Below are 23,216 nucleotides of genomic sequence, written 5' to 3'. Positions count from 1 at the left end.
GGTTGCGTGCAGGAAAAGCTGAGCTAGACGACGATTAGGAAAATGACCGCAGCTCAAGATAATTGTTTGAAGCGAACGAGAGAAGCTGCTAAACTTTACACAGGGAAACTGTAAACTAACTACTGGCGCCGCTGTGTTCATTAGGGAGGCCGCCCGCCGAGGTGGACGCCGTGGCGCGCTCCTCTGGATTGCGCGCCGTTCGCGCAAAACAAAGCCGCGGCACGCGCCGCTAATCGGAGCTCACGCGCGCGCGCATCGCCTGCGAGGGCGTGGGTGCGGATAAGAGGCGCAGCCCGGCTACGAGTTTGCCACACACGGTGCTATGGCGGCTCTTGTGGCGGCCCTGTGGGCGCTGCTTGTGCAGCTCTACAGACATGGACTCGGCATGTGGCTCGACAAAGGTGAGCCGTCGTTCGACATTGTCGCTCAAAAAGCCATCCGCGGAAGAAATTAGGATAAATTCTGGAGTTTGACGTTGAAAAACCACGATGTCATTATTAGGCACGCAGCGGTGAGACACTCCGGGTTAATACTGACCAGCTGGCCTCCTTTAACCTGCGCTCAAGTCAAACTACAGGAGCCTTCTTGCTCATCTAAATGCGTACCGGAAACGAATCCGCTACCTCGTGCTTCGCAGCACAACGCCATACCGCCGCGGCTGGTTTCAGCAGGCAAACAAATCATTTGCACACTGCCTCGTGAGTGTTCTTGCTGCGTGCGATTTTAGTGGCAGTGTTGCATGTGATACCTTATTACACGGGGGCTTAGTGTAGTGTACGGGCGCATCACCGGAACAAATTTAGGAATCTGATTTTATTGGCACTGGCAAGTAAATGGTCGTGCGCGTTTACTTGCACGGGCCTCCCTGACAGGTTTCTTTCTTTAATCCACGTGCCGTGAGGCTACCTTCGCGCAATGTGTTTGCTCGTATTACTGACCGGCTGAGCTTTACGTGTGAAGTAAGTAGAAGCAGTGCGCATAATCGGGACGATGCGAACTTTCTACTTGATGGTCGCCGCTAATGAGCAGTGTTGTACCCGTTCCTCTAAAGCAGGAACCAAACCTCGTTCCTACCTAATCTTTAAGCAAGTTCTCGTTACAAGTTCCTTTAATGTGACAGGAACGCGTTCCAGTTACACTTCGACCATTGGAACGTGTCCTTACATTAGCTTTAGAATTGATTTTTAGGGGCGAAGCTCCTTAGGGTGTGGGTCTGTCCCTCCTCTGTAGTATGTAGTAGTAGTAGTAGTAGTAGTCATCGTCGTAGTAGGTAGCCACGTCTACTTTTTTGGGGAAAAAAATCCGAAAGTTGTGTCCGTAGCGCGGAATCGAACCAGGGACCCCTCGCTTCCGAACTCGCGGCGCTAACCACTACGCCACGAAGCGCACATGGACACATGCACCACGATGATAATAAATACCCAAGATTAACGAAAGACTGCGCGTTTCTAACGCGTTTCTGCTAGCGCGTTACGGACCGTGTAAGAAGCTGGTGTAAGACGCTGTGGCCTCTCCGCCTTACCCCCGTATTCATAAACGCTCCTCGACTTGAACTTGACTTGCCACCGCCTTGGGCAGCGTGTTCGAAACGCGTTGAAGGCGGTGGCAAGTCAAGTTCAAGTCGAGGAGCATTTATGAATACGGGGGTTATACTCTCTCAGCAGTCATGTGATGGCGTCGGCAAACGCGGTGCACGTTCCGGCATGTGTAAACGGCTGCGTAAGACGCTGTGGCCTCTCGCCCTTACTAGAGAGTACTGCACGTTTCTAACGCGTTTGTGCTAGCGTCCCCTTAAGCGGGAGATGGTGCAATTATAATGAAGGGCGCTGTTATAAAATAGGAATGACGCCACATATGGCGCGTGTCATTGGTGGAAGTCAATCGTTCGATTTAGTGCGGCGAGACTGGGCGAATTACATGGAAGATTCACGGTTTACCGATGATTCCCTCCGGAGCTTCACCCACTCATCATCATTCACCCCGTGGATATGCGGTGTTTTTTTTAAATTAAAATATAGTGTCGGATAATCCGGAGGCGAAATAAAGTGAGCAATTTATAACTCACAGCAAACTACATATAATGTACGAATTTGAACATCGCCGGCAGCAGATAATCTGGAGATAAAAAGAATTTTCTCACGGAGTACCAGACATACTCCAGACATGTCTAACTGCAACTTTGGTGCTCGTCTATTACTAGTGCAACACATATGGCACCTTCCACTTCGGTATTCAAATGAGCAGTCAGGATACTGCGCTTCAGATCAGCAAATATAAAGTTACTCACATGCACCAATGTAAGTAATTTTTTTGCAAAAGACACCGCATCGAAAGGAACAATGCATAGGCGTTTAATAAGTGTTGATTCAATATTTATTTATTTATTTATTTATTTATTTATTTATTTAAGTACCCTAAAGGCCCGTTAGGGCATTACATAGGGGGGGATGGAAAAGGTCAAATGGACGTGCACTGTGTAGAATATAAATAATATGGCAAGCTATGAGGTACAGTAAAATTATCAAAACGTGCAACAGATATAAAGAAACGAAAACAACAACGAAAACGATGTTTATACAATATCTGGTAGCGTAAAAAACGCAAGAGAACTGAAAACGCGAAGAGGACTACAGATACAGACAAGATGTTTCGCAAGTACATATCAGATGAAATGGAAAAAATTATACAATACTAAGCACATAAAAACATGTTCAAGTAAATATTCAAGCGTAATACGTGGGTTATGACAGGTTGACACACTCTAAAAAGATTAGTAGTGCTGCATGAAATGATGATGATTCCGTAAGCGAGACAATGTTTGAAGAGAGTGAGTTCCATTCGGCAATAGATAAAACTAGAGGCGAATTTTGATGAAGATTAGTCCTGGCAAATATAGGTTTTACTTTATGAATATGGTCTGTGCGCGTCGATATGTGAGCAGCGGGAAGAATATGAGCTCGGGCAAATGGAATGTTGCTGTGGAAAAGGCTATGGAAGAACGACAACCGTGTTAATTTCCTGCGCATGTCAAGAGAAGAGAGATTTAGTGATTTCTTTAAGGCTGACACACTTTGATAGCGAGAGTATGAAGACGAGATGAACCGCGCAGCTTTATTTTGAACTGATTCAAGTAGGTTCGTGAGATTTGAATGATGGGGGTGCCAAATTATGGACGCATATTCTAAAGAGGGCCTGATAAGAGAAGTGTATGCGCGAAGCCTGGTATCTGTGTTCGCAAGGTGTAAGTGCCGTTTTAGGTAACCAAGTTTTTTACATGCTTTTGTGGTAATGTGTTCAATGTGTGTATTCCAGCTTAGATTGGAAGTAAGCAAGACACGCAAGTATTTGATTGAAGATGCTGTGTCAATAGCTATACCACGTATTTTATACTGGACAAAGGTAACTCGAGTAAAGGGTGCAAATTTTACGTGTTTAGTTTTGGCTGTGTTGATTTCCATCTGCCATATGTCACACCATTCGGTAAGTTTTGTTAAATCAGATTGCAGCACAGTGATGTCGGCCGCGCAGTTTATTTCATTATGCAAGACGCAGTCATCTGCAAAGAGACGTATTTGTGAAGTAACATTAGTTGCGATGTCATTTATGTAAATTAAAAATAGTAGCGGACCAAGAACAGATCCTTGAGGAACTCCCTAAGTCACGTGAGTGCGGTTAGAAAAACAGTTGTTCAAAGAGATTACTTGAAATCGATTGGTTAGGAATTCCTCAATCCATCGCGTCGTGTTAGAGTCAAGATGTAGGTTCCGAACTTTCAGTTTTAGACGATTATGAGGCACCCGGTCAAAAGCTTTAGAAAAGTCAATGAAAATGGCGTCTGTGCAAACCAATTTGTGTAAAGAAATGTGAATATCGGTTATAAGTTCGTATAGCTGCGTCTGACACGAGCGATTTTGACGAAAGCCATGTTGGTTATTGAGCAGCAGACTATTTTCGTTAAGATAGGCTATAATGTGAGTGTACAGGATGTGTTCCAGTAATTTGCAACAAATTGATGTCAGTGATATAGGCCTGTAATTATTAGGATCTGTTGCGTCACCAGATTTAAATACCGGTATTACTAATGCTGATTTCCAATCTTGCGGCAGGCATCCGGTATCTAAGGATTGCTGAAAAATTAGAGATAACAAGACAGAAGAGTAGTGCGACGTTAATTTTAGAAGCTTAGCACTTATACCGTCAGGACCTGGGCCGGTTTTATGAGGAAGCCTGTCAATTGAACGAGAGACACCATGTTCCGATACCAAGATGGAAGAAAAAGCGAATTGAATTGAGGGTTGTTCAAGTATGTGAGTATTATCAAGCGGCAGTTCGTTAGTGAAAGCTGCTGAGAAGCATTTGCTAAATTGCTCTGCGCTATCTCTCGAGTCAAGCATGGCTCCGTTTTCGGAAATTAGTAAGGGAGCAGGGCTATTTGGTTTTGGTAATATTGGTTTTGATAATATTGGTTTTGATAATATTGTAGTATGAGTGGAAAAATAAATGTCCAGAATACATATTCGCAATTTAGTAAAGTCCCTTGTTTGAACTTGTTTGAGCAAGGGTTGCATCTCGATGTTGGTGTCCCACAGGCCAGCATGGAAACTACTGGAGGGAGCGTCACGTGACAATCTCGAAGCTTAATCATAAAAAATGTAACGAAGAACTCACGAAAAAAATACATCACAGTCACGTGACCAGCAAGCGGTAGTTTGCGCCTCATGCGGTCGCCCATCCGCCCTGCATGATGTGCTGCGCACGTGCGTGCGTCTGTTCAATGCCATGGAACGTTTACAGAAGAAACGCCGTTCCCTCTGCCGTTCCTTCGTAAACCTAACGAGTTACCGTTACAGTTCCACCGACCCTTAACGGAACGGTGGTGTTCATCCGTTCCTCGCAAAAGTAACTATTTCCAGGTACGCTGTTCCGCACAACACTGCGAATAAGTACAGTAGGGCTTCTGCTACCTCCTCTAAGAGAGCTTATCCACACACAAACACACACACACACACACACACGCGCGCGCGCGCGCACGCACGCACACACAAACACACACACACACACACACACACACGCACGCACGCACACACATACATACACACACGCGCGCGCGCGCACGCACGCACGCACACGCACACACAAACACATGATGGATAGACGCACTGCTTAACGCATGACAAAGTACTGGTTAGCAACAAGAAGACAGATAAGGTAAAGGGCGACAAACACACACCTAGGCAAAAAGACGCCTGATCGCAGTACAAACAACAAAACGTATTGGAATATGTAGTTTGATAACAAGATAGCATAAAAAATGTCACAGTTTCGCCCTAAGGGCGGAGCAATGAATGCGATAGCAACACAGCAATGTCATAGTACGAAGTAAGGTGAGCGGCTTTGGTAGCAATATGAATTGTAGTAAACATGAGCTGATTAAGTAAGCAGGTGTGCTGCGGCGTAAGTAGACCGACATGAAGAGAGGCTCGCTGACCACGAGAAGGAGCGTGTGAAACGGTGGTGTTGATGAGAAGCGCTTCCCGTGGGCAGCGCGTGCGAAGGGACACACCTGTAGCGCTGCACTGCCGATCCGGGCAGCATTGCATGTGTAGCGTGCGTTGGAAAATGTGACCCGACTATTACTAACTGAATGAACAAGTGTGGTGTGAGCGCGCACAAACAAACACGAATAGATCACACTGAATGACTGCAGACAAGACTGTCAAAACGCTGGCAGCAAGCATACGCCGCTGCGGGCGAAGGTACGTGCGGTCTATCGCTTCAACGGAAACTGAGCAGCGAATGCACGGCGCATAAAGGTCAGAGCCGTGTGGAGATAAGAGACGGTGCGGACGAGCGACGAGCGCGGTTGTTGGCGGAGTAGAAGTGCGCCCCCCCCCCCCCCCCGCTCTTTCCGGCGCTGGCTTCCTGCTTGCTTGCTTGCGCGTGGGAGATTGAGTGCGTTCGCTCTCCGTGATAGCGCGCGTCCCCGCACGCTTCCGCTCGGGCATACGGCGCGCGACGAAGATTTTATCTATAGGGAACCTCACGGCGACGGCGACGCCGACGGCAGAAATTCGGTTGAAGTGTCCATATAATTGCTATCGCAATAAAAAGGCAAAGCATTGCTATTGCTCAGGTGTTCTGACAAACGTGCAATTTAACGAGATTTATCAACTGAATAAAACGCCACTTATCGTAAAGCAACTAGTGGCTGACTGGCGGCTCTACTCATATCGTGTTGAATGTGCGATTAATGCAAGGTTTTTTAATTATTAAAAAAATAATTCGAGAACTTCTCCAGCCAACTGGTGTCAGTGTCTGAACAGAAGTTTTGCGTCGCCAAACATGGAAATATACTCGGCTCTGCAATGCAGTCCCAGGTGAAAAGGTGCATCCCTTATCGTGCTCTCGTAGGCACATGCTGATGTTTCGCCCCGTCCTACAGACGCAGGTGGGTTCTTCGCTGAGCATGTGTTACTCCTACCGGCGCCCGTTGTTTCTCCTTGGACTTCCGAGCACTCCAGCTGGGCTTTCTGACCACCTTTAATTACCTGATCACCGCTGTTGTTCGTGCGCACGCATCACCTGTTACTCCTTTCCTTCCCCATTTATTTTTATTTTCTACCCACTTTCCTTTCCCGTAGTGAGGGGTAACAAACCAGCAGCAAGCTCATAAATATACCTGCCTTTCCTTCCTTTGTTTCTTTCTTTATGCCTTTCTCTCTGCGGGCAATTTTCACTAACGTTCTGACATGCAGAAAATACATCAAAAGCGAGCTTTCTCCCAACGCTTCTCAAAACATTCTGAAACATATTATCGTACCGGCCTTTGCATTCCTTCTGAACTTCTTCGACACTTCAGAGACGAAACTGCGACGCGGTTTTTTATGATTTTCGAATGGCCTGAATGTTAGTACTAGCCGGCATAATTCATGCCCATGTCTGGCAGCCTCCCATTTGCGTGCAAGGTATATGTTAACAGGTAAAAATAGGCACCAGTGCAGTCGACGAATTGCAGCTCCTCGTTTTCTTGGTAATCAAAACCACCAAATTTTGAGCCCTCCTAAAAACATAAACAAGTACACGTGTCAATATGAATATTCTATAATCTCCAATTGAAATTATACAGTTCCTATTAAGATAATTAGGTTAATTACGTACGTAATAGAACAAGATCATTTACTGTTTCGTCAAGTTTACTGAATAGATAATTCGTAGGACTAGCTCAACGCTCGAACCGATGCATATTGTGGCGAAGAGGAAGCCCGAGGAAGAGAGAAAAAAAAAACATTAGGAAGATGTATGCAAAAACGGTAGAATAAAAAGCATGTATAGCGAACCTGATTAACTCAAGCAGGCTAGGACTATTTGTCACGGCCCCGTTTCAACAGGGCTACCAATAAATTACGGTCTGCTGTCCACGGTTCCGGTAAGCCAGTAATCTATAAACGGTGACAAGTTTGTGGACAAGCTAAATCTCTCTCGAATCCGTAAGAGGTGTTTTTGCGGCTCAATGTTCTTATGCTTGCAAAAAAAAAGCAGAAGAAAAACACATTTTGTCGAAGAAGTTCTCTCCGTCATTTAATCGCAGTTGCTTGCAACAGAGATACAAAATTGCTTTTATCTTTTCCAGACGGACTCTGAGATTGATATCCCTGAGAGCTGCACTTCTACGCTCTCGCTTTATCGGAACTGCACATGTTGTTCCTATATCAGTGAAAAAGCCGGAGAGCAAGGTCGCTCTAGGAGCCACTTGTGTCTAAAGCGTGAACACTTCGAGTTGGCGCTTCGAGTCGGCAAGGAACGTATTATTTATTACAAAAATAACTTCTGTACAGACATGTACAGCAGAGCGGAAAACTAAAGTACTGGAGTGTTTGCAATTGGGCTCATTCATTTGTGATTAGGAATACTATGGCGAAGAGCACAACAAACAGAACAAAGATAAAGATGGAACACATACGCTATGGCCCATGGGCAAGTTTGAAAGCATTACGGATCTGTTTCTAATACATATTACTTTCCTTGCTTTTCTTTCATTATAAGCAGCACGAAAACGGACAAATGTGACCCAGGTAGAATACAGGGCGAGTGCTTTGTTCCAACTGACTGCTTATTAAAAAAATACTTGCTAATAGGGACTACAAAGAATGCAAGAACATTTCATATGTTCACATGAACAACAATGTTATGAGCAATCAATAAACGCTATTCCTATTCTTGTCAGCAATACGCAAGCCCTTTGCATGACTAGGGCGCCTCGACTTGCATATGCTCAAAAAAGTTGAGTCTTGCAGTTCGACATATCACAAGTGTATATGAGGCACGGCGTAGTGAAACACTGCATTATTTTTGATAAGCTTTATTTAACGCAATTGTAACGCGCACCTAAATACAAGTACACGAGCGTTTTCGCGTACTTGCCCCCATCAGCAAAAGATGGGGGTAATTACGAACTTCAATTCGCCCATGTTAAGCTCATAGCACCCGGCTCTGTCATGATCTTTTATTATATTTGTCTAAAACACACCTTTGGGGAAACGTGTACTACGCGTCCTGCGTAATCCTGCTACAGAAGACGCTATAGTCTACCTCTTAAGGCGCACGCAGTTGAATTTCATCTCGACTGAAAGTTCTTGTTGAACAGAGATAAAGCTGCAATTTTATCGCTTGATGCGCCGTCAGAAACAAATCGGCTGCTCCATAACCAGGCACTAAGACTTGCGCAAATGAAACAATAGATTTCCTCGACGGCAATCGTAGGTAATAGATATGAGCAATCGCACTTCGCTGCTCTCGCATACAATGACCTCTCTTAATGCACTTAAAGCCATGTACCTGCAACCGTTTTGACCGAACGGGTGTTCAAACTTTATCTGTAGTCAGCTTTCCAAAGCGACGACTGTACTGGTTCTATAAAGGGCATGGAAGCGCAGAACGCTTTCTATCTGCGAGTGTAGGTGTGCGCTTGGTTGCTTGCGAAAATATGTGATAACATTAAAAAAACAGCAAACAGGATACTTAGGCAAAGGTTAGTTATGTATCCAACATAAGACGTGGGAGATCACGGGGAATGCGGGAGATTGAAAGTCAAGACTATGAGCAACACGAGAACAAGGTGAGAGCCAAGGTTTCGACAAGTGCCTTCTTCAAGGTGACATAAGCTCTCCTCGGTGTATATAGGCAGGGTTCTTCAGGTAGGGTACCCTACCTACATATACTGTGCCGAGAGCATATGTGGCCTTGAAGAAGACACGTGTCGAAACGTTAGCCCATGCTCTCACCTTGTTCTCGGGCTGCTCATCAACATAAGACATATAACACGAAAACAGCAATTCACGGCAGGGCAGTCTGAAATAATAAAGTCGGTAAAAAAAATTAAGCTAATTTAGGCTTAATATAAAACCACATGTTAAGAAATAAGGCACCCGGTCATTTTGATATACGCAAACAACACCTGCGGAATGTACATAGCACATATTTATAACGCCCGCCGCGGGGGCTTAGCGGCTACGGTGTTGCGCGACTACGCGCGAGGTCACGGGATCTAATCCCGGCCGCATTTCGATGGGGGCGAAATGCAAGTACGCCCGTGTCCAGTTGTTCAAGGGCACGTTAAAGATACCCTGGTGGTCAAAATTAATCCGGAGTCCCCCACTACGGCGTGCCTCATAATCAAATCGTGGGTTTGACGCGTAAAACCCCAGGATTCAATTCAATTCATATTTATAACAATGTACACTTGTATACAATTACATATGTTTTTTTCCGTTAGTACCATACTGACTCAAGACGCTTGATTGCTTTTCTTCCCGCCGGAATAAAGCTGTTACTAGTAGCCATCGAACCCTCGACCTCATCCTTAACAAACATTAAGGGGCATGCCTTGACTCGCCCAGCAATCTGGGCTTGTCTCGTTCGCATGTGAAGTCTTAATAGTGGCACGACACTCGAGTGACACTCTTGTTTCTTGAGCAGCACTTCCGGTTCACCTCCTGAGACGACCGGGGACGAAATTGAAAATAAATAAGAAAAAAAATAGAAAGAAATAGTACACTAAAAATTTATTAGTTTCATTATAGATATGATATCTGGTTCCCGTTGCTTTTATGCTTCAATGCATAAAACGACGTTTTGTTAAGAAAGTAACTGGAACGCCAATGCATATCTCCACAAAGTTTGGGAATTAATATCTCGAAACTGGTGTCATCCCGAGAATTCGTTCCAAGTGGATCCGCTTCGCGAACTTCACTGCTAGAATTTGTAATTTGTAAATTGCAGTATGGGCCATAGGTATTTCGTTAAAAACTTAATTAGTTCATTTTTGTGAGTTATTCGATTATGCATTTCAATTTTTTCCCGCAAGTAATGTCCGCTTCTTCGATTAAACCAGCTCATGAACTAGAACAGTGCTATCGGCCACAGGCAACCTTTAAAACTTTTTGAATGTGTTCGCTGAAACACCCTGTATAGGTTTGGGCACTATCAATTGCACTCTAGCATGCTACATGTAGGGCGACACGATTAACTATTCACAGTCTGCACTTCAGCTGCACTGCAACGTTCGGGCAAAACGTGAAGGGTGCAAAATAATCCTGTCAGTTTCGGAGCTAATACACGTGCGAGGAACTGGAGGTCATGAAATGGCATTTCAGTGAGGTCCTAGTCGTATCGGCATATTTGGAAATGAACGAGCGGAATAGCTGAGAAACCGTGCACACGTACATGCAGCATACACCCCTCCACTATTCAGTCACGATGTTCGACAAACATTCCGAAAACTTTCCGCTACGAGATCATTTCTTGTATGGTTCGATGAAGAGGCGACCATATGAGCTTCAAGTTTTTATCCCGTAGGCCAGTGACTGAAATTCTATATACCAGGTGCTTTTTTTCTAGCGAACACTTCTTAAAATGAAAAAAAAAGTATCATATCTGGGCCTCTGCCGTTTTGGCTGACATATATGGGTTACGTGGCTAAGCGGACACTAGCAGCAAGAAAATTTTGAGCGATAATTTTTTGTAATTAACTAAAATACGCTAATTACCATTTCATTTACTGAGTCTGGGGCTCATATAGCAAACTTGAAACCGAGGAGTAGTGAGGTCGTGTCTGCTTAGCAGTAATCCCTTAACTATAGCACCACTTTCGAAATGTCCGTCCCAACATCTGCTAAGAACGTGCCTCGCTGTTCCAGTTACGATCGTCCTGATCTCTTAGAGGCACGCTCTTAGGAACCTGTTGACAGCAACGCCCATGTATTTCGTAGCACAGTGACGGTCACATATCTCGAAAGTGGCGCTAGTGTTATGATTTCTGCTAAGCTCAGTTGACTTCACTACTCTTCAGCTTCAGTTTACGAATTGCATGTGCCCTAAAATTAGTAATTAAAAGATTATTTGCATATTTTGATAACTATTGAAATAATTGTTTACCAGCCGCGGTAGCTTAGTGGCTGTAACGTTGTGCTGCAGAGCTTGACGTCGCGGTTCGGTTCCGATGCAGGTGGAATGGTGCATTGTGCGCACGTTAGAGAACTACAGGTGGTCAAAATCTATCGGGTGGCTTCCGCTACGGTGTGCCTCATTATCAGATCGTAGGTTTGGCACGTAGCAAGCCAGAATTCTAAAGCGAAGCTTCTCCCGACTGCTGCGCACGCGCCGCTGGGTTTCTTGCAACATGGCGCTCGCCTCCGGACATCCCGGACCATACAAGAGATTTACAGACACTTGTGAATTTCTGTGGCAATGCAGCGACAAATCTAGGCCTCAAGTTTAGGACAGAGAAATCGGGAATAATTGGGAACTGAAGCACCCACCAATATAATCTCAAGTTAAAGGGGAAGCGGAATGCAGCAGCAGAGGACTGTGGAGCCACAATCAGTATGAGGTGGTGCGTGGAATCGGGAAAGGAGTAATGGTGCCAGTGCTAACGTTCGCAAACGCCATTTTATGCTTAAAATCGGATATCTTGTCGAGGTTGGAAGTTAACCAAAGATCGGTAGCCCGGTTGGCTTTGAGCACCTACAGTAAAACCACGAATGAAGCAGTGCAGGGTGACATGGGTTGGGCCTCTTTTGGAGGCCCGAAAGAAGCGTCGCGCGGAACAGGAGCGTCTTCGCTACGCAGCGAAACATGTTGCAGACCACGAATGTATGCATACAATGTATATACATACAATTACAATATATGAATTACGTTCAGCCTCATTATTCAATTAAAGTTTAACACTTCTGCGACGATGCGATGTGCCATGTGAGGCGTTGATAAAGCTCAACCCTCTCAGAGATTCTGAACAATGACGCCCAAGAACAGCTCAAGTAAACACGTCTCTTTGTGTGTTCTGTGGATACGCAGACAAACAGCAGTTGTGCACGCAAGGTATACGTTTAACATGAACTCACCACTGTCGTATTGGACTAAATGCTAAACGCTTAAGAAATTACCCTTTCGCCGTCAACATCACCGCGAATTATCGTCAATTTAAGCAAACAGCATACATAGCTTCGCTTACATCGGTTCCCACAGTGCGTGTGACCCGCATTTTTTTTTTTCCTTTCCGCGAATTCTACCAACACCTCTAGTGTTCCTAGAATCATTACCAATTTGCTGTTCCCCAGCCTGTTTTTTCCCACTTTTGTATTAAATTAAGTCGCCCATTACAACAGTATACTGAGTTTGCATCTTTATCGTTGCTAATTTAACGTCTTCATAAAACTGTTCTATTTCTTCAATATCATCACTGGAGGTTAGAGCGTATAGGCTTGTACTACCTGTAATCTATGTCTGTTATTTATCTTTATTACGATGACTGCTACCCTCTCAATAATGTGGTAGAATTCATCAATGTTGCCCGCTATGTCCTTACAGATAGAAATCCCACCTTGTATTCTCACATATCTGGATGACCTCTGTAGCGGAGGACCTGGCCGTTAGTCAACAAGGCCAATAACATCCCGGCAATGCCTGATAATTCCTAAAAGAGCCCTGCTAAGCTAGCCTCACTCGAGTAGGTACGCGTGTTTTACGCTGGCAGGTTCATTTTCCAGGAAACTGGAATTTTTTGGGTCATAGGAATTTCTAAAGCAGACCAATTCATTATTGCAATAGTACAAAATATTCAGCGGCTTTGGTTAGGTTGATTTTCTCTGATTCCGCCATTCGCCATGTGCCACTGGATGTGTGCTTATAGTCATGGCTAATTCTCCAAAATGAGTATGTGCCACTTAAAATTTGTGTTTCACAGTACCTACAGTATCACAGTACTAACAGTACCTAAAATGCCTTTCATGCCACAAATATGCCACATGAACCACATATTTTCTTTATCAAACGGATCTAACTACGCCTTCTGCCAGGCCCTGGCACACGTCTGCTCAGTCGGTTTCTTGTCGAGTGAAATGGGTCGGCCCTGTAGATATTGAAGTGTCTCTGTTCGCCGTATCTAGCCAAGTCTTCAAAACAGTTGGAAACTATGTAGAGTGAATGTAGTTTCTTAACCGTTTTGTCGGACCAAATTTGTACACGTATTCGGCAATTAAGTAAGCAGAAAAATGCCGGATTAAAGCAGCAGTGCCTGTTTTAATCGTGTCTGCCTAATCCAGCCAATCCTTACCTTTCAATACACGACAATGGTGTCGGAAGTGTACCTTTTTCGCATTTACGGCGATAGCGGTTACGGTCACCAGCGGTGGCGGCGGCGGACACAATCGCGAGCCGAAACGGCTATTGGAATGAGCCCATAACTGCTCACGCTGTAAAATAATTTTACTTTGAATTTTTATGGACACTCCAAGCGGATCTCTGCCATCGGCATCGTCGTCATCGTGAGGTTCTGTATAAAGTCCAACGGCGACAAAATCGTCTCCGAGCGCCGTGTGCTGTATGTGCGAGTTTGTGACGCAGCATGTGACGGTGAGCCGGCAAGGGCGCGAGCCGCATTCTTGCACTGTGACTCGAGCTCCCGCTACGCGGCTGCATCTTGAAAGCCATCTGCGGCAGTCCGCGGCTAAGATCGCGTTGACGCGAATGCCGGCACGAAGCTCAATTCGCTCGCTTCGAGTTTCCGCGCTCATCGAGTGAGATTCGTTCATGTTTGCTTGTGTGCGTGTGACAGCATGTTTGTTAATTTAGTTAGTGTGCCTATGTTTCCAAGTTATACGGCCGATAATACTACTATCCTTACTTTGTATAGCTGTCCACTAATTTGCTATCTCAATCGATGCTTCGCCTTTCGGCCGAAACTGTAACTTTTTTTCGCACAAGAACAAACGCCGCTTTGTGGTCTCAATTATATGAGCGTATGAGGAAAAAGCAAAGGAGCAACAAGGTGGTCTTTCAGTAGAAAAATGGTTCTGTCACAATAAGTGAGTTCAAAGCTGAAGGAATCGCTGAAGTGTGCTGCCTTATTTTTGCTTCACAATTTGGGGATCTGGAGTGGCTTGCACGAACATTTAATAACGAAAATAATAAAGAATTTAGGAACGCGTTCAAGTGCGGACTACGGTCACCAGCGGTGGCGGCGGCGGACACAATCGCGAGCCGAAACGGCTATTGGAATGAGCCCATAACTGCTCACGCTGTAAAACAATTTTACTTTAAATTTTTATTGCGATAGCAATTATATGGACACTCCAAGCGGATCTCTGCCATCGGCATCGTCAGTCATCGTGAGGTTCTGTATAAAGTCCAACGGCGATAAAATCATCGCCGAGCGCCGATTTTCAGTTTCAAGTCAGTTGCTAGGGATCATTTAAGAAGGCGTTCTCAAGTTCGTTATCATTTTCGTTATTAAATGTTCGTGTAAGCCACACCTGGTATCCGACAGGAGTTCCGACTATACCGCGGGCTAGGGCTTAGCGAGTCACAGCGCCGCGTTAGCCTCGTGTAATCTTGCATTCTTTGTCCGGTGAGTTTGACATTCTAACGTTCACTGAAGCATGGCTATTAGATGATGACACTAAACCCCACTTTCCGAGCTACCGATGTGAACATGTCTGTCGTAAGCAAAAGAATGTCGGATACTTTATACTTTAGGGATTCTTTTTCTTATGAGCTGTTAGATGATTTTTTTAAACTATGAACGTTGATTTTGAATGTTTATGCTTACTTATTGTAAAAAAGTGGTGATCACTTTTTATCGGCTACCGATCTGACACAAAGGCAGCTTCTTAGAATTCATGGACTGGCATTGGCCTGGGACAACAATATTGACTTGACGTTCAATGACATTTACGTATAGAAAACTTTGACACAGTCTTATCAACATATGGCTTCGCAAACTATACAAGGCAGCCAGCTAGGCTTAGACAGAAAACTGCCACAATTTTGGATGTTTGCATAACAAACGCTAATGCACAGGAACTTAACAGTGGAATATTTTCGTATGATCTAAGCGATCATTTGCGTCTGTTTCTGCATTTTGCAGTTTCAAGGCGCCAAGTCAAACATAACAATGAAAAAGAAAGGCGGCCAGCCATCAACCCTGCAACACAGAAATAAGTTTTTCGTCTAGTTGAGCTGATTGACTGGAGTGAGATACATAATGAATATAATACAAACGCAGCTTACGAGAAATTCTATTCTGTACTACGCACTTCATATAATGCTGCATTTCCAGTGCTAGATCTCTCCTCTCGTACTAGAAAGAAACTCAGGGAACCATGGGTTAATGCTCAGTTTTATCAGCGTATCAAAATTTAAAGAAAAACGGTTATACCATAACTTTGTTCGTTCGAGAGATCCAGCTACATTGGCAGAATTCAAGAAGTACCGTAATCCTTTAACGACCGACTTAAAGAAAGCGAAACGGCATTACTACCACAATCTTTTTGAGGGCGTAAATAATCACCTATATAATCACGTCGAATCCGGAGCCCTCCACTACGGTGTTCCTCATAATCAGAACTAGTTTTGGCACGTAAAATCCCAGAAAGAAGATTAGTCACGTCGAATATGGAAGGCTGTATACTCAATAACTTCAAGAAAGAAAACCAGTGATAAAATTAAGCAACTCGTATTTAATGGTGAAATTATCAGTGGTGAAAAGCTAGCTATTGCAATAAACAAAGATTTTGTGGACGCAGGTTCCTATATCTACACCAGTGTAAAAGTGTGCGATGGCGCAATGCCAGTGCATGCAACGCTAATTTAATCTCTTTTCCTGCGACCTACTCACCCAAGTGAAATCTCAAATATATTCAACATGCTTAAGGATGTCGCGGTTTAGCCCGAAAGGCGAAGCGTCAATTGCGATAGCAAATTAGTAGAGAGCTATACGAAGCAAGGATAGTAGTTTAATGGGCTGTATAAAGTTGTAAACATTCGCTTCCTAACTACATAGACAAGCACGGTGTACGCGCACACAGGTAAACATGAACACATCTCCCTCGATGACCGCGGAAACTCGCTGTGAAAACGCCGGAGTCAGAAAGCGCGCCAGCAGCAGCGGGCAAATAGACCTTCGCGCTCTCTCTCGTCTCGGTTCAACGCGAACTAAACGTCGGAAGCACAGCTCATACGCAGTTACCGGCACTCGGCGCATGTACTTTGTCCCCATCGCATATCGCTCTGAAGATGAGGCCCACGCGGGCGCCCACTTCGCCCACATCGCAGATCGCTTTCAAGATACGGCGCCCGCGCAGCGGTGCTGTGAGCAGCAACCGATGGAGCAGAAGGCACCCCCCCTCCCTCTCTCTCTCCGTCGCCTCGCCTCCGTGAGGCACGGGGGCGACCGCGAGGCACGGGGGCGAGCCGCGATTGCCGGCTCACCCTCGTATGCTTTCACTCGAACACACAGCCTACGGTGCGGGGCGACGACTTTATCGCCATTGAACTTTATATGGAAGCTCACGGCGACGGCGATGATGACGGCAGAAATGCGCTTGGAGTGTTCATGTAATTGCTATCGCAATAAAATAATGTAGCTCCTCGTGTTGACGAACTTAGTTCAAATTAAATAAAGTTGATATCGCCATTGAAATGCGAAGTTCTTAGCTATGTAATTAACCTCACTTTGACTACTGGTGTATTTCCGAAACGATTGAAAATCGCTAAGGTTCCTGCAGTATACAAAGGTGGTGACGTAAACGCCTTATCTAACTACAGACTTTCAGCAATATCTAAAATATTTGAAATCATTATTTATGACAGATTTGTTTAACTTTTTGAAAGACATAAAGTAATAACTCAGTGCCAGTATGTCTTTCGGAAGCACCGGTCGACTGAACAGGCTCTTGTATACATCAAAGACAATAATTGAAAACATGGAAAATATAAAATATACAATGGGTTTGTTTTTAGACATTCAGAAGGCATTTGATTCTATAGAGTTCGATTTATTACTCAAGAAATTATCAAGATACGGAGCGCGGGGTGTTGCATTACACCTTCTTAATAGTTATTTGTATGAGCTATATCAGTTGGTCAAAACTAACGACGTCGTGTCGATGCTTGCAAAGCTAAAGCAGGGAGTGCCGCAGGGATCTATATTGGTTCCATTATTCTTTCTTATATACATCAATGATATTAGCACAATAGTGTTAAGGGCCCCGTGTTGCAGAAAATTGGGCGTCGGTGTGGGCGTAAGCACCGGCGTCCGTGGCGCAGAAAATTATCTGGAACCACCCCGACCACACAGGTCATTCCGCGTGGCGCAGAGGCGTTAGTAACAAAATTGAATCTCTCAATGTAAAATCAGTCAGAAAAATCGTGAAGTACGACTTGACTACAACCTACAGAGAGCGTCCGATTGTAATTTGAATGTATGAGAAAACATAATTCTGTTACGAGGAAACTCAAACACAAACTCCTTTTCCAGCATTTCAACCATACCAACAGCGGCGCGCCCGGGTAGGTTACTTGCGAAAACCCCATCCAGATGGCACTCGCCTCCTCGGCAGCATGTAACGTTAGCAGCGCGCAGAGGCGAAGATGGAGAAAAAATTATGGTTGATCCCTCTTTCATTGGAATTCGTACAACACGAAAGTTAAATATGTCTTCAGAGGAGCTGTTGCATGTTTGCTTCATGAACTCATGGTCCGCTGCAGCGAAAGGCACACGACTTGCGGGACGGCGACCGTGTTGCATGTCGGCTTCGCTTCGGCTTTGGTAGAGAAGTAGCTGCGCGCGCTGCGTCCTGCTGGACGCAGCGCGCGCAGCTACTTCTCTACCAAATTACTCTCGGAACTCAATAATGCCGTCGCCACCATGCAGGCTAGCTTAGAAAAGGTCCAAGCAGCTATAGCGCACCCCAAAATGGGATTAGGTGCTCTCAGTGAGCGCATCAGCAAATTGGAAGAGGTCGATGCCAGGCCGGCTCCTTCGCAGGTTGCATGCAGTACAACGCAGTGTGCTAGCACCACCAACGGAAGGCGCGATTCTGAGGGCCGCGTTATCCGCTCAACCCTCCCCTCAGCCTAGACATGGATAGTGCGGACGAGAACTTTAGCATCTGGCAATGGAACTGCGGAGGGTTTCCGAACAAGAAGCCACTTCTGCAGCAATATTTACGAACTCTCGCAGGTAAACCCAAAATCATCGCTATTCAGGAAGTTGTATCTAGTACCCCCATCAAACTCGCGGGTTATCTGGTATTATTATCACATTCAGGAGCTAGGGGAGTTGCTACCCTCGTCAACAAAAGGTACAATTGCCTCTCGCGCGACCTCGGCACAGTTAGTGATGGCATCGAGTATGTCATGACCGAAATCCTCATGGACCCACCCAGAAGGGGCCTCAGAAGAAACAGCCTCTTTATCCTTAACGTATACTACAGTCCGAGCTACCGCAGAGCGAGAGCAGAGTTTCTCCTCAAGAGGGCCGTCAGCTTGGCCGGTGGGCACCCCCTTGTCGTCGTCGGGAATTTCAACGCCCCACACAGGGTGTGGGGGTACACCTATGACACGCCCAAGGGACGCGACCTGTGGCAGACTGCGATAGAAGCGGACTTGACACTCATTATCGATAAGGATTTCCCCACTAGGAGAGGCAACTCCACATGCCGGGACACCACCCCAGACCTCTCTTTTGTCAAGAACGTCGGGGAAGTGAAGTGGGTAAACACGGCTCTAAACCTCGGAAGTGACCACTATGTCATCGAGGTCTCCCTCACAGTTGCCCGCTGTAGGACGAGGAAATTCAAGATAATCGACTGGGACGTTTTCCGCAAGATCAGAGCGGAGCGTGCACAGACGGCCGAGACAGATTTAGAAAGTTGGTGCAAAGGCATCAGCGATGATGCCGCGGCGGTGACCAAGGAGGTCGTCACTCACCTCGACGGTGACAAGATGGATAACAGGTTGGCCCACCTGATGGAAGCCAAGCAAGGCCTCCTTATGAGATGGAACGGACAGAAACATAACAGGCAGCTCTGCAAGAAGGTTTCCGAGGTCAACATCGAGATCGAAGAGCACTGTGTAAACAACAACACCTGTGTAAACAACAATGGGAGGAGCTCTGCGAATCCGTCGAGGGCCAGCTCAGATCCGGAAAGAGCTGGGGTCTGCTCAAACACCTTCTAGATGAGGGCAGCACCAGGTCCAGCCAGAGACGAGCCCTTGCGCAAGCCATCCACCTCGTTTCAGATTTCTACCCCGGACGAGTTGATTTTCGACAGGCTCAAAAACAAGAATCTGCCAGTCGCCGATAGCTTTGCTCTGCCACCACCCAGTTCCCAGACTACACGGGGTGTAATGTGCCGAGTTGGACCAGGATTTCATTGCGGTTGAGATCCGACAGGTCCTCTTCTCGCTGAACAGCAAATCCGCCCCTGGCTCAGATGGTGTCACTAATAAGATGCTGCTTATTGCTGCTATAATATGGGACCCCTATACAAAAGGTAATATTCTCAAACTAGAGAATGCCCCAAAAAACGGGCAAGTTTGGACTCGGTCGCGCAAAATTTACTCACAGCGAAACTTACTGGCTGCTACTGCTAGGTATTAACTTGGTTGCTGCTAGATCTTAACTTGGTTTAACTTAAGTACGCCTGTAGGAAGCTATTCTCGAGCGATCATTTTCGCTGGTACCTTTCCTTTCGCGACATTTCGCGTGACTATAGCGCTGGACGCGTCGGCGCCTACGAGCGACAGCGCTCCAGGCATGCCACAAACGCAGGGAGGCTAACCAAGTTGCGTAACGTGGCAATAACGCTGTCGGTTGCCAACGCCGAACGCGTTGGCGATATTTCGCGTGACTAGCGCTGGACGCGTCGGCGCCTACGAGCGACAGCGTTCCTGGCATGCCACAAACACAGGCTAGAGCACTGCACGGGCTCGGGATTACACGAAATCCCGGGCCCGAGGGCCGTGCCGGGCCTTGTAGGGCAGTTTTTTCACGAGCTTGGGCCGGGCTCGGGCACGGCATGTGCTTTTTGACCCGGGCCCGGGCCGGGCTCGGACTTTCTGGTGGTGTGCATGTAACATGCAGCGAGTTATCCTCGCGCGTCTCGACTCTGAAAAATCTGTTGCCCCGGCGCAGCTGGAAGCTAGCAGTGCTACTCCTTTGTACTTCCCTTTCCTTCTTCTGTCGTATTTTGCGCTGTTTGAACAGAATGTAAAAGTCAAGATGGACCGAAGTCGCTTCAAACCAAAGGATGCCATTGCATTTCTTGCCTAAATCAATGTAATTAATGCTTTCAGCACGGTGCAAGCGCGTTCGCGACTTGCTGATTCTTGAAAGGCGAATTGGTAAAACGATGACTGGTAAGATAAGATAATTCGTCACGCGGCTGAAATATGGCACTACGTCCATCCATGATCGCACGCATGTTCTCAACCAGCCGCCTAGCAGCAGCGCATTGCGCTGCACCATGGAGAAACGAGAAGCTTTCTTTCTCCATTTACTCCATCCATGCGCTGTGCTCATGACCGGTGGTGGCTGCGCTTCGGCTATAGTGCACTAGAATACGGTTGAGTGGGACGAGCGGCTGGGGCGGCACATGCTTTGCAATGAGGCGCCCGACGTGGAAAAACACTGTGGCGGCGCTGCGATAGAAGTGGATTGGACCGCATCAAGGCAACACCTCCTAGAAAGCTTTTCAAGCCTGCGCCCTGCAATATGACGTCAGTTCCGGCCGGCCGACACTTGCTGAAGCCGCATCGGCAGCGTCATGAATCTGCCACCGTCTTTCACGTTTTCCGCGCAGCGCGGGCCGGTTTGGTGGCACGGCGCTGTCACATTTGTCGTTTCCCGTTGTTGTTTTGCGGCAATTTTGTTTTCGTGTGTGATGTTCAAGTGATACCACAATGCCAAATAAGTGTTGTGTACCGGGGTGCACCGGCAACTACAAGACGGGAAAGAAGATACAAGTGTTTTCTTTCCCTAAAGACTGCGACACTCTCAAGAAGTGGTTACGCGCCATTCCTAGGAAGGATTTTGTTCCCACTTCGTGCACTAAGGTAAGCATTTGTGATTCTCCTGTTGTCAGCTCCTCGTTGCTTGTACAGGTAGAAGCTATATGAAAAAAAGAAACAAAAAAAAAAAAACACCGGAGTGTGTGGCCGCCGCGCCTCGCGAAGCGCTGCCGCCAAGAGCCGATGAGAATCTGCGATAAAAGCACGTTCGCAGCAAGCCATCGCGGCCGGCTGCTCTTTCCGCACATCCGCCTGGTGCCGTGCATTCTTGCCAGTTGTCGGTGGCAGCGCTTCGTGAAGCGCGGTGGACGCACGCTCCCGTGTTTCCTTTCATATTGCTTCTACATGTACTTGCACTACATCTACAAGTTATTTTAACAAGTGGCTTCTCGGACGTTCACGAAACGTTCGTTTGTGCAGGTGTGCGCGGATCATTTTGACGCTTCATGCATCGAGAGGACGACATCGTACACGGATCCAAGGACAGGAAAAGTTATTGAAGTCGGATTGCCAGTACCGCGGTTGCGTCCTGGATCTGTGCCAACAGTATTTCCCGGCTGTCCATCCTACCTTTCAGTACCACACAACAGCACGAGAGAAACACCTGATGCCAAGAGGAGCCGACAAGAAGCTTCCCAACTCGCTCGTGCTGTCGAAGAATCACTGGCGTCATATGAAGTGGAGCAGGAGAGAGACCGTTTTTCGTCCCTCGAAGAACTAAAGGCTCGCCTGCAAGTGGTATCAGTGTCGGCGAAGTGGACTGTGATTCATAAAGAAGAGTGCTCGATGTTTTTGAACATTACCGACTATCGTGAACCTTGGTTGAATGCGTCATTGACCGTGTTTGAAAACCTTAAAGTCTTTGCCTGCTATCAAGGATCTCAAATTAAGAACCTTGGTAGCACTGTTGTACCGGACTCAGTTCAAAAAGTAAGTTCCTTGTTGGAAATTTTGAACAACCTGTGCATGCTGTCTGAGGGGCGCTGCAGTTCTCGCCACCTGTCTCTTGCAATACATTCCCTTCTAGACAAATTGGAAGGTAGCATTAATGAAGACAAGAAAGGGGTGGTAAACTTTATGAAGGAACAGCTACTACTGCTTTCTGCAGGACGTATTCAGTACAGCGCACAGGTAATGGTGTTAGCATGCATCTTGCACACAATATCACCTCATGCCTACAAGTTTCTGAGAAGAACAAGTACATTAACCATGCCCCATCCAAGTACTATTAGAAATGTATGCACATCTGTTCAAGTGCGCCCAGAAATTGATTCTTGTGATGCCACTTTCCTTCAGTATGTTTCCGAGAGATTCAAACATCTGCAGCCACATGAACACACTGTGACGCTGATGCTTGACGAAATTCATATCAAGCCTTGTTTTGATTACAAGGGTGGGAACATATGTGGTGCAGCAGTCAATTCCAACGAAGCGGCCACATCAGTGCACGTATTTATGATACAAAGTCTGCTGAGCGCATTCAAGGAGGTGGCACACATTCTTCCAGTAAAAACCTTACAGGGTGATGACCTTCATGCCATGCTGAAGAAGGTGATCTTGAGATTAGAAGAGATTGGATACAGGGTCATAGCCGTTGTCTGTGACAATAACTCACTAAACCGGAAGGCAATGAAGATGTTTCTGCCAAAGCCAAAGCTTAGCCCTGTTTATCCACATCCGGCAGACCCAGCTCGACCATTATTTTACGTGGTAGATGCTGTGCATCTCTTCAAATGCATAAGGAATAACTGGCTCAACCAGAAAAATGCTGGGACTTGCTTTTTCTACCCACGCTTTGACCTTTCGAACAATGATGTTCGTCCTGAATGCAAAATGACTGCCTCATTTAAGCATTTGAGAGATTT

The 23,216-nt window shown here is 46.2% G+C and overlaps 1 protein-coding gene across 5 annotated transcripts in view; it reads left to right on the top strand.

Annotated features, from left to right (window-relative positions):
* The first annotated feature begins 254 nt into the window (after positions 1 to 254).
* Positions 255 to 23,216, top strand: part of LOC119449227 (putative phosphoenolpyruvate synthase) — a 614,437-nt gene continuing 591,475 nt past the window's right edge. For 3 of the 5 annotated variants that reach the window (XR_007466614.1, XR_007466613.1, XR_007466615.1), the window contains exon 1: positions 255 to 401. Coding sequence is in view for 2 of the 5 variants with exons in the window: in XM_049666356.1 (XP_049522313.1) it covers positions 323 to 401 (79 nt within the window). In the remaining 3 variants the exon portion in view is untranslated. The remainder of the gene's footprint in view (positions 402 to 23,216) is intronic. The other 2 variants (XM_049666356.1, XM_049666355.1) reach the window with 1 other exon arrangement.

The sequence above is a fragment of the Dermacentor silvarum genome, chromosome 4, assembly GCF_013339745.2.
Source record: "Dermacentor silvarum isolate Dsil-2018 chromosome 4, BIME_Dsil_1.4, whole genome shotgun sequence".
Lineage (NCBI taxonomy): Eukaryota > Metazoa > Arthropoda > Arachnida > Ixodida > Ixodidae > Dermacentor > Dermacentor silvarum.
This window is presented reverse-complemented; position numbering and strand designations above follow the sequence as displayed.